This window comes from Orcinus orca, chromosome 4, assembly GCF_937001465.1.
Source record: "Orcinus orca chromosome 4, mOrcOrc1.1, whole genome shotgun sequence".
Taxonomy (NCBI): Eukaryota; Metazoa; Chordata; class Mammalia; order Artiodactyla; family Delphinidae; genus Orcinus; species Orcinus orca.
The window spans coordinates 153,064,135-153,079,270 of NC_064562.1; the positions used below are offsets into that span (position 1 = coordinate 153,064,135).

Here is a 15,136-nt window from a genome sequence, read left to right on the forward strand (position 1 = left end):
CAGCTCATCATTTGTGCCGTCTTGGCTGGGAAGGCTTGGAGACACTTGGGAGACTGAGGTTTGCTTGTTCTTCCATTTGCCATGGCAGGTATGTCAGTTCCATACAGGAGCTGGAATGGGCTCCACCCAGGCTCTCCAGGACCACCCTCTGTCCCCTAGTCCTTCTCTGTGTTCCACCTCTTCCAAGGGCAGAGGGGACATACCTTCGTATGTCAGAGACCTTACTAAAAAAATCTTTGTGCTACTCAGCAGCAACCTCTCTGTTAAGGACTGAATTGTGTCCTCCACCCCCACCCCAAATTCATATGTTGAAGCCCTAACCCCCACTGTGACTGTATTTGGATGTATGGCCTTTACAGAGGTAATTAAGGTTAAATGACATCATAAGGGTGGGTCCTAATCCCATAGGACTGGTGTCCTTGTAAGAAGAGAGACACTGGGGATGTGCACAGAGAAGAGGCCCTGTGAGGACACAGCAAGAAGGCAGTTGTCTGCAAGCCAAGGAGAGAGGCCTCAGGAGAGACCAAACCTGCTGGCACCTTGAACTTCCAACTTCCAGACTGTGAGAAAATGAATGCCTGTTGTTTAAGTCTCCTTGTCTGTGGCATTTTGTTATGGCAGCCTGAATTGACTAATCCATTCACTTTCCTACAACTGGGACCTTTGCATTGTGAATACCTTGGGACCCATAGAAGGGAAGAGCTGGGTAGGGGAACATGACAGCAGGTACATGCATGTGTGAGGGTGGTTGCTGGCATAGGTGTGCCAGGGGTCAACCTCACTGGCTACTATTCAGTGGATGGGCTTGGCTCCTGGGGAGGCCCCTGGCCCCTCCACCACCTGCTTCTTGGCACAGCTGCTTCCAGAGGCTGATCACAGCAAGGGCTGAAGTCCCAATATCCAGACAAAGTGGGGGAAGGAGGCCAGGAAAAGGCCGCAGGCCCCGATAGGACCCAAAGTAAGACGCCAGGGGAGGGAGAATTTTGGAGGAATTTATATTTAGTAGTTTTCCATCAGGGGAGGAACCAGAGTTGAAGAAGCAACCCATCCCCAGTCTCTTCCTGTACTTTTCACCCCCTCCCTCCTTCCTGGTCACCTCTGCAGGAAACCCCGTGGTTCTCACTGTTCTTAGAATAAGACCCAACCTCTGTGTAGGGCCTGACCCCTCCAGATCTGGCCCCTACCCCCTCCCTGCCCACCCTAGGCCGCAGTCTAGGGCGTCAGCCCCAGCACTCCCCGCCAGGCCGACTCACGTGTCCTCCCTCTGCTCAGGACCCACTGACTCAATTCTGTGCGGGCTCCTTCTCATCATTCTGGTTGCAGCTGAGAGTCCCCTCCTCTCTGTTTCTGTCCCATCGTCCTGTTTCTCCTCCTAAGCCTCTTATATGCTTACTTAAAAAAATATATATATTTATTTATTTTTGGCTGCGTTGGGTCTTTGTAGCTGTGCATGGGCTTTCTCTAGTTGTGGCGAGCAGGGGCTGCTCTTTGCTGCGGTACACAGGCTTCTCATTGCAGTGGCTTCTCTTGTTGCAGAGCACAGGCTCTAGGTGCGCGGGCTTCAGTAGTTGTGGCATGCGGGCTCAGTAGTTGTCGTGCACGGGCTTCGTTGCTCCGCAGCATGTGGGATCTTCCCGGACCAGGGCTCGAAACTGTGTCCCCTGTATTGGCAGGCGGATTCTTAACCACTGAGCCACCAGGGAAGCCCCTTTGCTTACTTTAAAAAAATATTGATTGATTGATTGATTGATTTGGCTGCAATGGGTCTTAGTTGAGGCACGTGGGCTCTTTGTTGTGGCATGTGGGCTCTTTGTTGCGGAGTGCAGGCTTCTCTCTAGTTGTGGTGCACAGGCTCCAGAGCACAGGGGCTCAGTAGCTGCAGCACGCAGGCTTAGTTGCCCCAAGGCATGTGGGATCTTAGTTCCCCGATCAGGGATTGAACCTGCGTCCCCTGCATTGGAAGGCGGATTCTTAACCACTGGACCACCAGGGAAGTCCCAAGATTCATTTATTTCTTTTCTTAAAGAATTTTTACCCCCTTTCTTTCCTATACAAAGTTTCCTTATCTTGTAATTTTTTTTTTTTGAAGGGAGGTCTGTCTCTGCCCCTAGAATGTTTGCCCGTTAACCCCGTGCTTGATTTAGTCCCTGGATATTAGTTGAAGGCACAGGCATGTTGGGTACTTCCTACCTTAACTTACCGAATCCTCACAATGTCCTGTAAGGCAGATGTTGTTTGAATTCTGCCATCTCTCATCCATAATTCTGAAATCCAAAAAGCTCAGAAACCCAAAATGTTTTTCTCAAGCTGGGTCGACATCTGACTTGAACAGCTGTAAGGCTTTTCATGGTCTTTATCGCACTTAGTTTGAATGGTCATCCTGTCTTTGCAGCAATGTTAATATGTCTGGTTTTGGGGTGCTGTCCAATGCCCCAGTGGGAGCACTGAGCAATATACTATTTGCTGGTTGCCTATTGCTGTGTAAAAAACGACTCCAAATGTTAGCAGCTTAAAACAATAAACATTTATTATGTCAGACAGCTTCTGTGGGCCAGGAGTGTGGAAGTAGCATAGCTGGGTGCTTCTGGCCCAGGGTTTCCCATGAGGTCGCGGTTAAGATGCGTGCTGGGGGTGGTCCCAAGGTAGCTCAGTTACTATGGTGGGGAAGTTGATGCTGGCTACCGGCATGAAGTCTCATGTCCTCATCACATGGACCTCTTCACCGGGCTACTTGAGTGTCTTCACGACACGACGGGTGGCTTCCCCCCAGAGGGGACGATCTAAGAGAGGGCGAGGCAATGTCTTTTGTGACCCAGCTGCAGAAATCACTCCATCATTTCTGCAATATCCTCTTGCTTACACGGGTCAGCCCTATTCACTGTGTCAGAGGGTGAGATCACAGGAGCATGAATCCCAGGAGTGGATCCTTTCTGGATGTTGGCGACCCCAATCATATGTACCTATCTCAAATCCAAAGATTCTGAATTTCGAAGTACGTGTGACCCCCAGAATGTTAGAGGAGAGATTGGGATGCCCATTTTACAGGTGAGAACCAGGTTCAAGGGCAGTTGAGTGACATGTGGGAGGTTACACTTACATCAGTAGCAATGACAGCTCACCTATCTCTAACAGCTCTGGGGCCAGTGCTACTTGGTTTTCTCCATCACTGCTCCAGCCAACAAGAGTGTGTCATTCCTAACCTTAGTCACGTGGACTGTGGGCTCGCAGGGGCAGGCACTCTGCACTCCATCCTCTAATCCCTACAGCACACCTATGGGGTAAGCAGGGCAACTGCCTTTGACCTTCCCTCTGCAGCGGAGGAAGTGTGAGCTGTCTTCGCTTATACTTGTCTGATTCTACCAGTCTGCGGGTGTCTCCCCGGGCTCAGCCCAAGCTTGGTATGGGTTACAAAAATGGGAAAAAACGCCATGCTGCTCTCAGGGGATCTGGCGAGGAGGGCAGCTCTGGGTAGGGGCCGGCAGAGGAGTCTGTGGGAGGGAACCTTTGAAAGATCACACGTGTGCTTGGGCATCATTGCCGAGGACACTCAGACTTTGAAAAAGAAAATAGCCGTGGAGCCACGGAAGAACCCTCGGAGTTGGTCTGGGGAGCTGGGGGGAAGGAAAGGGATGGAGAAACGAGGACGGGAAAGGGCCAGCTCCCTCCTGCCTTCCGCCCTAAGAATAGTTCTTGCGACCTTAGAGAGGGGATGCGCGGTCTGAGCATGCTCAGCGCCTCGCTGGGCTCAGCTCGTGGAAGGTCGCCGTTTTCCTGGTGCTCGGCGTGGCCAGCCGGCCTGCAGCCCGGGGATTCGGACCTACGCTCGGGACTAACACTTGGGGTCGTCTTTGGCCCCTTCTTTCCCTTCCATCAGTAACTACATCGCAGGCCGTTTGACCCCTCTCCTCGCCCGGGCCCGAGTCTCCGAAAGCTCCCCGACTCGAGGCGATGGGGCCGGTGGGACACGCCAGTCACCCGCGGGCGCTGAGGCCGCGGGCCGCGGGCGGGATAGGACTGGGGCGGGGCCACGTTCCCGGCGGCGGGCAGGGCCTGGCATCTCGGCGGGGGGCGGGGCTTGGCCTTTCGGCGGGGGGGCGGGGCCTGGCCTTTCGGCGGGGCGGGCGGGCCCGGGATCTCCGCGGGGGGCGGGGCGCGCCGGGAAAAGTTCCGGGAAGGTGGGCCTCCCGCCCAGGCCCGGCGCGGAAGTTGCCGGTGGTCAGTACCCTGTCGGCCAGGCCCGCAGCCATGTCGTCTGGGAACGCGGGGTCTGGCGGGCGGGAGGGCGCCCCGCGCGCCGCTGCCGCGCTCTGCGGCCTGTACCACGAGGCGGGGCAGAGGCTGAGGCGCCTGCAGGACCAGCTGGCCGCCCGGGACGTCCTCATAGCGCGCCTCCGCGCCCGTCTGGCCGCGCTCGAGGGGGACACGGCGCCGTCGCTCGTGGACGCGCTGCTGGAGCAGGTGGCGCGCTTCCGGGAGCAGCTGCGGCAGCGGGACGGCGGCGCCGCGGAGGCCGCGCTGCGCCAGGTGCGGGGCGGAGGGGCCGCAGGCGGCGGAGAGGCCGCAAGGGGGCCGCGCGAGCCACGCTTCCTCGGCGCGCGGGCCGCGTGCCCGCCGTGTCCCCGGAGTGCGTGCGCCCGTCGGGCGTGAGGGCTGTGTGGTCTGGTTGGGTCTGAGCGGTTTGCGTCTGGGGGGTTCTGGGCGGGTGCGCGCCGCGTTGGTGAGTGTGTCGTGTCGGGTTCTGGGGGTGTGTGTCTGGGTTGTGTTCCGAGCGGTCTGCTCCCGCGTTGGGTCTGAGGGCTGTCTGCCTGTTTGAATTCTGAGGGGGTTGTGCGCTTGTGTTGGGTGTGAGGAGTGTGTGCCTGTTGGGTTTTGAGGGGTCTGACCCTTGTGGCGTTTGAAGGGGTGTGTATTGCTGAGAGGTGTGTGTGCCAGTGTTCAGTCCGAGGGCTGTGTGTCCTTTCCGGTTATAAGGGAGGTGTGTCGAGTTGAATCTGAGGGGCGTGTGCGCGTGTTCGTGTGTGTGCGGTGTTACCATGTTGGGTCTGAGGGGTGTGTGTCCATATTGGTTATGAAGGGTGTGTTTGCTCCAGCGTTGGGTCTGAGGGGTGGGTGCGGCCATGTTGGGTTCTTAGCGTTGCGTGTGTTGGCTTCGGAGGGGTATGTGTGCCTGTGTAGGGTCCGCTGGTCGTGTGTCCATGAAGGTTCTGAGGAGCGTGTGTGCCCGTGTTGGGTTCTAGGGTGTGCTTTGCACCTGTCTTGGGTTCTAAGGGGTCTGTGCACTTGCGTTAGTTACGGGCTGTGTGTCATGTTGGTTCTGAGGGGTGTGTGTTTGGGTTATGTAGAGGGTCTGCTCCCTCGCTGGCTTCTGAGGGTTGTGTCTGTCCGTGTTGGTTCTGAGTGTCGTGTGGGCTCACGTTGGGTTCTGAGGGCTGTGTGTACCTGTGTGGGTGTGAGGCTTGTTTTGTCATTGTCGGTTCTCAGGGGTGTGCCTGTCGGTTTTGGTTCTGCGTTGGTTCTGAGGAGTGTGTGTTTCTGAGTCGGGTGCTGGAGGGTGTGTATGCCCATTTCTGTTCTAGGGGGTTGTGCACCTGGGTCTAAGGGTTGCTGTGTCCGCGTTGGTTCTCGGGTGTCCGAGTGATCTGCTCCCATGTTAGGTCTGAGGGCTGTGTCTTCCCGTGTTCGGCTCTGAGAGGTTTGTGCCTGTATGGCTTCTCAAGGGTGTGTGTCTGTATTGGGTCTGAGTGGTGTGTGTCTGTGTTGATCCCGGATGTGTTTATCCCTGTTGGGTCTGAGTTGTGTGTGTGCCCCTGTGTAGAGTCTGGGGCTGTGTCTGCGCCCATGGTGGGTTCTGAAGGGTGTGTTTCCTCAGTTGTGTTGAGGGGTGTGTGTATGTGTTGATTCTGAGGGTTATGTGCTCACTTTGGTTCTGAGGGCTGTGTGCCTGTGTTGTGTTTGAGGGTTACGTGTGTCCATGTTAATTCTAAGGCGTATGTGTTTGTGTTGGCTCTGAGGTATGTTTGTGTGTGTTGGAGTCTGAGGAGTGGAGTCCTTGTTGGTTCTCAGGGGTGTGTGTGTTCATGTTGTGTCTGTGGGTTATGTGTCTGAGTGGTTCTCAGTGGTGTGTCTGTGTTGGGTGTTGAGGGTGTGTGTCTGCTCTGAAGGGCGTCTCTGCATGTGTTGGGTTCTGAGCAGTGTGTTCCCGTATGAGTCTGAGGAGCATGTACCCCGCTGGTTTCTGAAGGGTGTATGCCTCCGTGTTGGGTGCTGAGTGGTGTGTGTGTGTGTGTGTGTGTGCGCGCACGTGCACGCCTGTCTTGAGTTCTGAGGGTATGTGTGCCTGTTTGGACTCTGAGAGGTGTGTATGTGTGTTGGGTTCTGAAGGTTGTCTGCCTCTGATGGTTTTGAGGGTGTGTGTGTGCTGGTGTTAAAACTGATGGTTGTGTACCAGGTGAGTTCAGAGGGGTCTGCTCCCATGTCGGGTAGGAGGGGAACGTGTACCTTTCTTGGGTCTGAGGGTTGTGTGTCTGTGTTGGGTTGTGGCGTGTGTACCTGTGTGGTATATGAGGTGTGTGAGCACTTGAATTGGGTTCTGAGGGGTGTGCTCACCTGTGTTGGGTCTTCAGTTTGTGCCCATTTTGGGTTCTGAAGGATGTGTGTGCATGATCAGTTCTGAGGGGTCTGTTGCCATGCTGGGTTTTGAAGAGTGTGAGTGCCTGCATTGGGCTCTCAGGGGTGTGTGTGTGTCCATGCTGGGTCTGAAAGGTGTGTGTACCTTTCTGAGGGGTGTGCGCCTGTGTTGGGTCTTAGGGATGAGTGTGCATGTTATTTGTATTTGGGGCGTGTGTGCACCTGGAGGGTTCTGTGCACGTGTGTGTTCATGTTGAGTTCTGCATTGTGTGCGCAGACATTGGGCCTGGGTGTGTGTGTAGGACATGCGTATAGGCTCCTGGTGTGTGTGTCTGAGTTGGGTTCTTGGGTGTGTTTGTGTTGTGTTGGGTTCAGGGCCACATGAGCCACAGTTATGTTCTGGATCTCCTTTAGCCCCAGCTGTGAATGTATCTTTCAGTAGTAACACTCCTGCTCTGCTGGGAGTGGTGACAGAGTGGGAGCCTGCCAGAGTGTCTGATAATAGACTTAAATCCTTACTTTTCCTCCTTCATATCCTTGTCAGCGATATTATGTCTATCTGTGTGAAATATTAAACACCCAGATCAGGAGCGAGAGTAACAGTATTTTTCTACAACAGTTTGGAAGTGCCCCAAACATTTTGGTGAACTCTGGTCTGTTATCCCATTCAGTGCATAGCTATTATCTGGGTTTTCCCAGGAAAGGAATTAGGCCTGCAAAAGACAATTTTCACTTCCAGGCTTGACCCTGCAGCCGGATTTTAGAGTGAAAAAGAGGCACGCCTTTTTTTCTTTTAATAAATGTAATTTTGAATATCTGATAAATAGAGGAAAGAATAAAGAATAGAATAACCACCACAATCCCACCGCAGAGAGATGACCACAGAGCATAATCTCGTGGCCTCTTCCCTGCCTTTCATTTAACCGTAGGGTATGTATCTACTTGGCGTGTTTGAGTTCAAGCTGTCTATACAGTTTTACTTAATACCATGTCAATATTTTCTCATCTGCATCATTTTAAATGCCTTTAGAAGCCAGATGTCTTCCTCGCTCCAGCTCTCTCCCTTTTCCTGGGCAAGGTGGATTATTACTCATCAGGGCAGAAGGAAGTCACCTGGTGTGCACCCCTGATCTTAGTGTCATGGACACCAGGAGCCATAGATGAGTGTAGATTGGGGACCAGAGCACATCCTACCCAGAACAGGACTCCGCTTGCAGTCTGGTGGCCATTGGTGCTCAGTTGACATGTGTCCCCAGCATCCTGTGGCCCCAGAGCCTCTAACCAAAACCCAGACAGAGCCAGGTCTGTAATCCTAGTACTACTGGTCCTTTCAGCGTAGGTTTTTTTTTTTTTTGTCTGCGTTGGGTCTTCGTTGCTGCGCGCGGGCTTTTTCTGGTTGTGGCGAGCGGGGGCTACTCTTCGTTGCGGTGCGCGGGCTTCTCGTTGCAGTGGCCTCTCTTGTTGCAGAGCACGGGGTTTAGGAGTGTGGGCCTCAGTAGTTGCCACATGCGGGTTTAGTAGTTGCGGCATGCGGGCTCTAGAGCGTGCAGGCTTCAGTAGTTCTGGCTCATGGGCTCCAGAGCGCTGGCTCAGTAGTTGTGGTGCACGGGCTTAGTTGCTCCGTGGCATTTGGGATCTTCCCGGACTAGGACTCGAACCGGTGTCCCCTGCATTGGCAGGCAGATTGCTGACCACTGCACCACCAGGGAAGTCCCTCAGTGTAAGTTTTGTTTTAGGATTTTAAATTATTTCAGGAGCAATTTAATATCTGATGTCTTATGCAATTAAATATTTGTTGCTTACCCCTACATCTTTCTGGGGTTGGTCAGAGAACCTGGGGAGGAATGGAGATGTTTATCACCTCCCAGAGGCCCTGGATTCACTGAAGTAGCTGTGCAGAGTGAAAACAATGAGAGGAATTGGTCAACAGGTTGGTCTCATCAGTGGCCATGTCAGCCAGCTGGTTAGGAGCAGGGACCCTGGATTGGTGAGGACTGAGGGCTCCCAAAGAGGATGCTGAGGCTCACAGGTGTGGATGGACTGCCAGGTGACCAGTGCATCTGTGGCCAAGGTGTAGCCAGTGTGTGATGGGACCAGATCAGTCTTGAGAATTCTGGTCTTTTTTGCCACCACAGTGGGACTCAAGACGTTGCCTTATTTGTAACATGAGGCCTGGATGGATGACTCTGCAAAGCTCTTCCAGTTAAGATTTTCTGGAATGGTGGCACTGATTCGTTGTGCAGGCTGTAACTGCTCAACCCCGTCTCACCACTGCCTTGGGGACTAGCCTCATGGACCCTGCTTGGTCCTGATGTAGCAAGCAACTTGTGGCTTTTCTTTCCCTATGCTGCCATGCTCTCTGTAAGTGGAACAGCGTACACTCTTTACAGTAGGTTATATTAGGTTTTGCGTGTGTGTGTGTGTGTGTGTGTGTATGTGTATTGTGTGTGTATTGTGTGTTTGTTTTTACCATCTATCGTCATACCTCTTTTGATCTTGTACAACTGAAACTCTATACCATTAAACATAATTCCCCACCTCCCTACTTTGTCCCCTACCGACCCCTCCCCTCCCCACCCCCCACTGGCAACCACCATTTTACTCTCTGTCTCTATGATTTTGACTACTGTAGATACCTCCTATAAGTAGAATCATGCAGTATTTGTCTTTTTGTGACTGGTTTATTTCACTTAGCGTGATGTCCTCAAGGTTCATCCATATTGTAACGTGTCAGAACCTCCTTCCTTTTTAAGGCTGAATAATACTCCATTATAGGTATAGACCACATTTTGCTTATCTGCTCATCTGTTGATGGACACTTGGGTTGCTTCCATGTTTTAGCTCTTATGAATATCACTGCTGCTATGAACATAGGTGTGCAAATATCTCCTCGAGATCCTGCTTTCAGTTCTTTTGGGTGTATACCCAGAAGTGGAATTGCTGGATTATATAATAATTCTATTTTTAATTTTTTGAAGGACTTCCATTCTGTTTTTCCACAATGGCTGTACCACTTTACATTCCCACCGACAGTGCACAAGGGTTCAAATTTCTCCACATCCTCACCAATATTGTTATCTTCTGTGTTTTTGATAGAAGGCATCCTAATAGGTGCATGCTAATTTAGTACAAAATGATTGTAGTTTTGATTTGCAGTTCCCTATAATGATTAGTGATGTTGAGCATCAATTCATGTGCTTACTGGCCATTTGTATATATTCTTTGAAGAAATGTCAAGTCCTTTGCCCATTTTTGAATTGGGTTATTTTGTTGTTGAATTTTATGAGTACTCTACATTCTGGATACTAATTCTTCTCAGATATATGATTTGTAAATATTTTATCTCATTCTGTAGATTGCCTTTTTACTTTTACTTGTCTTTTGATGTGCAAAATTTTCATTAAAAAACTTTCCAATTTGTCTGCTTTTTCTTTTGTTACCTGTGCCTTGGGTGCCATATCCAAGAAATCACTGCCAAATCCTGTGTTACGAAGCTTTTGCCCTGTGTTTCTTCTAGGAGTTCTGTAGTTTTAGGTCTTACATTTAAGTCTTGGATCCATTTTGAGGTAATTTTCATGTATGGTTTAGATAAGGGTCCAACTTCATTCTTTTGCATGTGGATATCCAGTTTTCCCAGCACCATTTTTAAAAAAGACTGTCCTTTCCGCACTGAATCGTCTTGGTACCCTTATCAAAACCATTTGACTATCTAGGCAAGGGTTTATTTCTGGGCTCTCTGTTCTGTCTCTCTGGTCTATATGTCTTTATGTCAGTGCCACAGTGTTTTGATTACTGTGGCTTTGTAGAAGTTTTGAAATTAGGAAATGTGAGTCTTTCAGCTTTGTTCTTTTTTTTGTTTTTTTTCCTTCTAAGATTGTTTTGGCTATTTGGGGTCCCTTGAGATTCCATATGAATTTTAGGATGAGTTCTTCTATTTCTGCAAAAAAATTGAGCTTTTATTTTTGTTTTTGGGGGGTTTTTTTTGGCTGCACTGCACAGCTTGTGGGATCTTAGTTCCCCAACCAGGAATCGAACCTGGGCCACGGCAGTGAAAAACGCCAAGTCCTAACCACTGGACCACCAGAGAATTCCCTGGGATTTTGATAGGGATTGCATTGACTTTGTAGATCACTTTGAATAATACTGACATCTTAACAATATTAAGTTTTCCAATCTGTGAACATGGGATATGTTTCTATTTATTTATGTTTTCTTTAATTTCTTTTAGTAGTATTTCATAGTTTTCATTGTACGAGTCTTTCACCTCCTTGATTAAATTAATTCCTAAGTGTTTTATTCTTTTTGATGCTATTGTAAGTAGAATTGTTTTTGTGATTTCTTTTGCAGATTCTTCATTGTTACTGTATAGAAATACAACTGTTGTTCATGTGTTGATTCGTATTCTGCTCAATTGCTGAATTCATTTATTCTCTCCAACAGGTTTGTGTGTGTGTGTGTGTGTGTGTGTGTGTGTAATCTTAAGAGTTTTCTACATGTAAGAGCATATCATCTGAAAACAGATACTGTTTTACTTCCTTTCTTATTTGGATGTGTTTTATTTCTTTTTCTTGCCTAATTGCTCTGGCTAGAACTTCCAGGGCTATGTTGAATAGAAGTGATGAAAGCCAATATCCTTTTCCTGTTCTTTTTTTTCCCCAGCTGCGCCATGCAGGATCTTAGTTCCCTGACCAGGGATTGAACCCATGCCCCCTCCAGTGGAAGTCCTCCTTGTCTTGTTCTTGATCTTAGAGGAAAAGCTTTCAGTCTTTTACCACGGGGTATGATATTTGCTATGGGTTTTTCTTATGGCTTTCGTTATGTGGAGGTAGTTTACTTCTGTTCCTAGTTTGTTGTGTGTTTTTATTATGAAAAAGTGTTGAATTTTGTCAAATGCCTTTCTGCATCAATTGATATGATCATGTGTTTTTCCCCCGTCATTCTGTTAATGTAGTGTATTACACTGAACAATCCCTCCCTTCCTCCCTCCCTTCCTCCCTCCCTTCCTTTTTTTTTTTTTTGATGAAATATGTTTGTGAACTTAACCACAGCAGAGTAGTATATTACCTAAATCTATGTGGAACAAATCTGGTGAAAAATTTTCTGATTAGAAAAGTTTAATAATATCATTTTCATTTCATTCCAAGGGATTGATGCTGAGTCATAGAAAACAAACATCAAACACATAATTGTGCTTCGTGTCCCTCAGAAGGCCTCATTCTCCTATCATTATTGTTTACTAGATACTTATCAACAATTATCTAATTGTCTTCAGATATTATAAGTGAGACTCTAATGATAAAGTTAGGAATGTCAAGAACATGATCAATTTGCAACATCTAGAAAGTAGAACCAAAGTACAGATGGAACTAATTCAAGGCCTGTCATACATAATGAAACTGATGCTCAAGAATTGCGTAGTCACTTTGCTAAAACTGGTCTCTGAACCTTCTATACAGCTGCCCAGAAGATGAATATGCTGCACCTCTTATTCTTTTAAACAGCCAAGGATAACCTTAGTCACGTATTTATTACCTTTTCACTGTCTTTAAGAAGAAACCATGATGAAGCTTGCTAAAATTTTCTTGTGAGAAGTTCACAGGGATTTGTAGAACTACTTTGGGCAACAAAACTGGCTCTTTATTAGGCACCAATGAGAAGCAGATATTACACTGAATGTTGAAAAGCTGTGCACTTAAATCTGGTTCTGCCACGTTCTTAGCCATGTTAATTTGGGCAAGTCATTTAGTATTCTAGTTTTGTCATCAGTAAAACTGAAGTAATAATACATAGCTCATAGGGTTATTTATTCATTCATTCAGCCAATAGTTATTTGTTGAATGCCTGTTGTATGCCAGATGTTTTGGTAGGCCCTGGAAATGCAGAAAGGATTGAGAAAGGCAGATTCCTATCTTTATGAAGCTTACATCTTAGTTGAGAAAATAGACATTGGAGAAATAATCCATTGCCTTTGTGGAAAATACGACATAGCACAGATGTATGGGATATTGTGAGGAACACATGATTTAACAGGTATATATGTATATATATAATAATCTCATGCACATAATGGGGACTCAGAAGATGTGAATGTCATCTACCATAGCCACTCAGGTGTTTATTTACTGAGCTTGCATTTACTGGGCGTGTTCTGTATGTAAGGGGAATATGTATAAGCAGGCATCATGGGTTATATTTCTCCATTTCTCCCAATAAGTATAGTACATTCATTTCACAACGACGTGTACATTATCAGGGTTGCACCAGTAGCAGTGTTAATCTATAGCAGTGTTAATTCAGTGTCATTAGAGTGAAGAGTGCGTAGAGAATAACACAGGAAGTGGCTATAAAATTAGATTGGGGGCAAATTATGATGGCCTTTACTACCTTATAAAGTTGTTAATTGCACATTCTATTAACCATTAGGCTAGGGGAATGCAAAGATGATCAATATCCAATTCTTGCCCTCAAATTGTGGAATCATACATAGACATACATGATCACTGCTTGAAGCAGGTTGTAAAAGTGCTGGAGGGATGTGTAGTGGGGAAATACTGAACATAGTGTAAGTATGGAACTAAGCCAACTTAAGTCTCCAAATCAGAACACTGGTATCATAGCATCAACTGCTATTTTTTTCCTTTAGCTATAATTGACATATAACATTATATTAGTTTTAAGTGTACAGCACAGTGATTCAATATTTGTATATATTGTGAAATGACTACCACAATAAGTCTAGTTAACATCCATTGATCATGTTTTGTATGTTTAACCACCCTTGCAGTCTGTGAAAAAAATCCCACTTGTTCATGATGTATAATCTTTTTAATATGCCATTGAATTTGCCCGCTAGTATTTCATTGAGAATTTTTGCATCAACATTCATAAGGGATATTGGTCTGTAGTTTTGTTGTAGTGTCTTTGTCTGGCTTTGGTCTCAGGGTAATGCTGGCCTCATAGAATGAGTTAGGAAGTGTTCCTTCCTCTTCATTTTTTTTGGAACAGCTTAGGAAGAATTGGTATTAATTCTTCTTTAAATGTTTGATAGAATTCACCGGTGAAGCCATCAGTTCCAGGACTTGTTGTTGTTGGGAGATTTTTAATTACTGATTCAATTTCCTTACTAGTTAGAGGTCTTTTCAGTTTTTATATTTCTCTGTGATTTGGTCTTGGTAGGTGTTGTGTTTCTATGAATTTGTTTCATCCAGGTTATCCAATTTGCTGGTGTACAGTTCATAGTACTCATTTTATAATCATTTTTATTTTTGTAGAATTGTCAGTAATGTCTCTACTTGCATTTTTTTTTTTTTTTTGGCCATGCCACGTGGCTTGTGGGATCTTAGTTCCCTGACCAGGAATTGAACCCGGGCCCTGGGCAGTGAAAGCGTGGAGCCCTAACCGCTGGACCGCCAGGGAATTCCCTCTACTTGCATTTCTGATTTTAGTAATTTGAATCTTCTGTATTTCTTTTTGTAGTCTGTCTAGCTAAAGGTTTATCCATTTTGCTGATCTTTTTGAAGAACCAACTTTTGGTTTCATCGATTTCTCTAGTAGTTTTTCTGTTCTCTTTCACTTGTCTCTGCTTTATTCTTCCTCCCTTTTGCTAGCTTTGAGTTTAGTTTTTTCTTCTTTTTCTAGTTCCTTAAGTTGTAAAGTTAGGTTGTTGATTGGAGATTTTTCTTGTTTTTAAATGTAAGTTTTATATATATATATATTTTAAAAATTTTTTTTATTTTTTATTTTTTTGCGGTACGCGGGCCTCTCACTGCTGTGGCCTCTCCCACCGTGGAGCACAGGCTCCGGACGCGCAGGCCCAGCGGCCATGGCTCACAGGCCCAGCCGCTCTGCGGCATGTGGGATCCTCCCGGACTGGGACACGAACTCACGTCCCCCGCATCAGCAGGTGGACTCTCAACCACTGCGCCACCAGGGAAGCCCGTAAGTTTTATATCTTTAGATTTCCCCCTTAACACTGCTTTCACTCGATCCTGCAAGTTTTGGTATGCTGTGTTTTCACTTTAAGTATCTGCCTTTAAGTATTTTCTAATTTCCTTGTGATTTCTTCTTTTGAGCCATTGGTTTAAGAGTGTGTTTTCTAATTTCCACAGTTTTGTGAATCTTCATTTTACTTCTGTTGTTGATTTCTGACTTCATTCTGTTGTGGTTGGGGAGGAGATACTTTGTATGATGTCAGTCTTTTAAAATCTGTTGAGACTTAATATGTAACCTAACACATGGTCTATCCTGGAAAATGTCCCATGTGCATTTGAGAAGAATGTGTATGTTGTTGGGTGTTCTGTAGATGTCTGTTAGATCTAATTGATTTATTGTGTTAAGTTCTCTATTTCCTTACGTATATTCTGTTTGGTTGTTCTATCATTGAGAGTAGGGTTTTGAGGTCTCCAGCTGTTATTGTAGGATTGTCTATTTCTCCCTTCAGTTCTGTCAGTTTTTGCTTCATATATTTTGCCTGTCTGTTATTAGGTACCTCAGTGTATATAATTGTTAT

General features: G+C 47.0%; 1 protein-coding gene across 12 annotated transcripts in view; it reads left to right on the forward strand.

Moving 5' to 3' along the window:
- Window positions 1–3,933: 3,933 nt before the first annotated feature.
- Window positions 3,934–15,136, forward strand: part of TNIP2 (TNFAIP3 interacting protein 2) — a 32,976-nt gene continuing 21,773 nt past the window's right edge. For 9 of the 12 annotated variants that reach the window (XM_049709273.1, XM_012531354.3, XM_049709270.1 and 6 more), the window contains exon 1: window positions 3,934–4,524. In XM_049709273.1, coding sequence (XP_049565230.1) covers window positions 3,949–4,524 — 576 coding nt within the window. In that variant the 5' untranslated portion in view covers window positions 3,934–3,948. Of the gene's footprint in view, window positions 4,525–11,286; window positions 11,406–14,463; window positions 14,566–15,136 lie in introns of those variants that run through there. The other 3 variants (XM_049709279.1, XM_049709277.1, XM_049709278.1) reach the window with 3 other exon arrangements.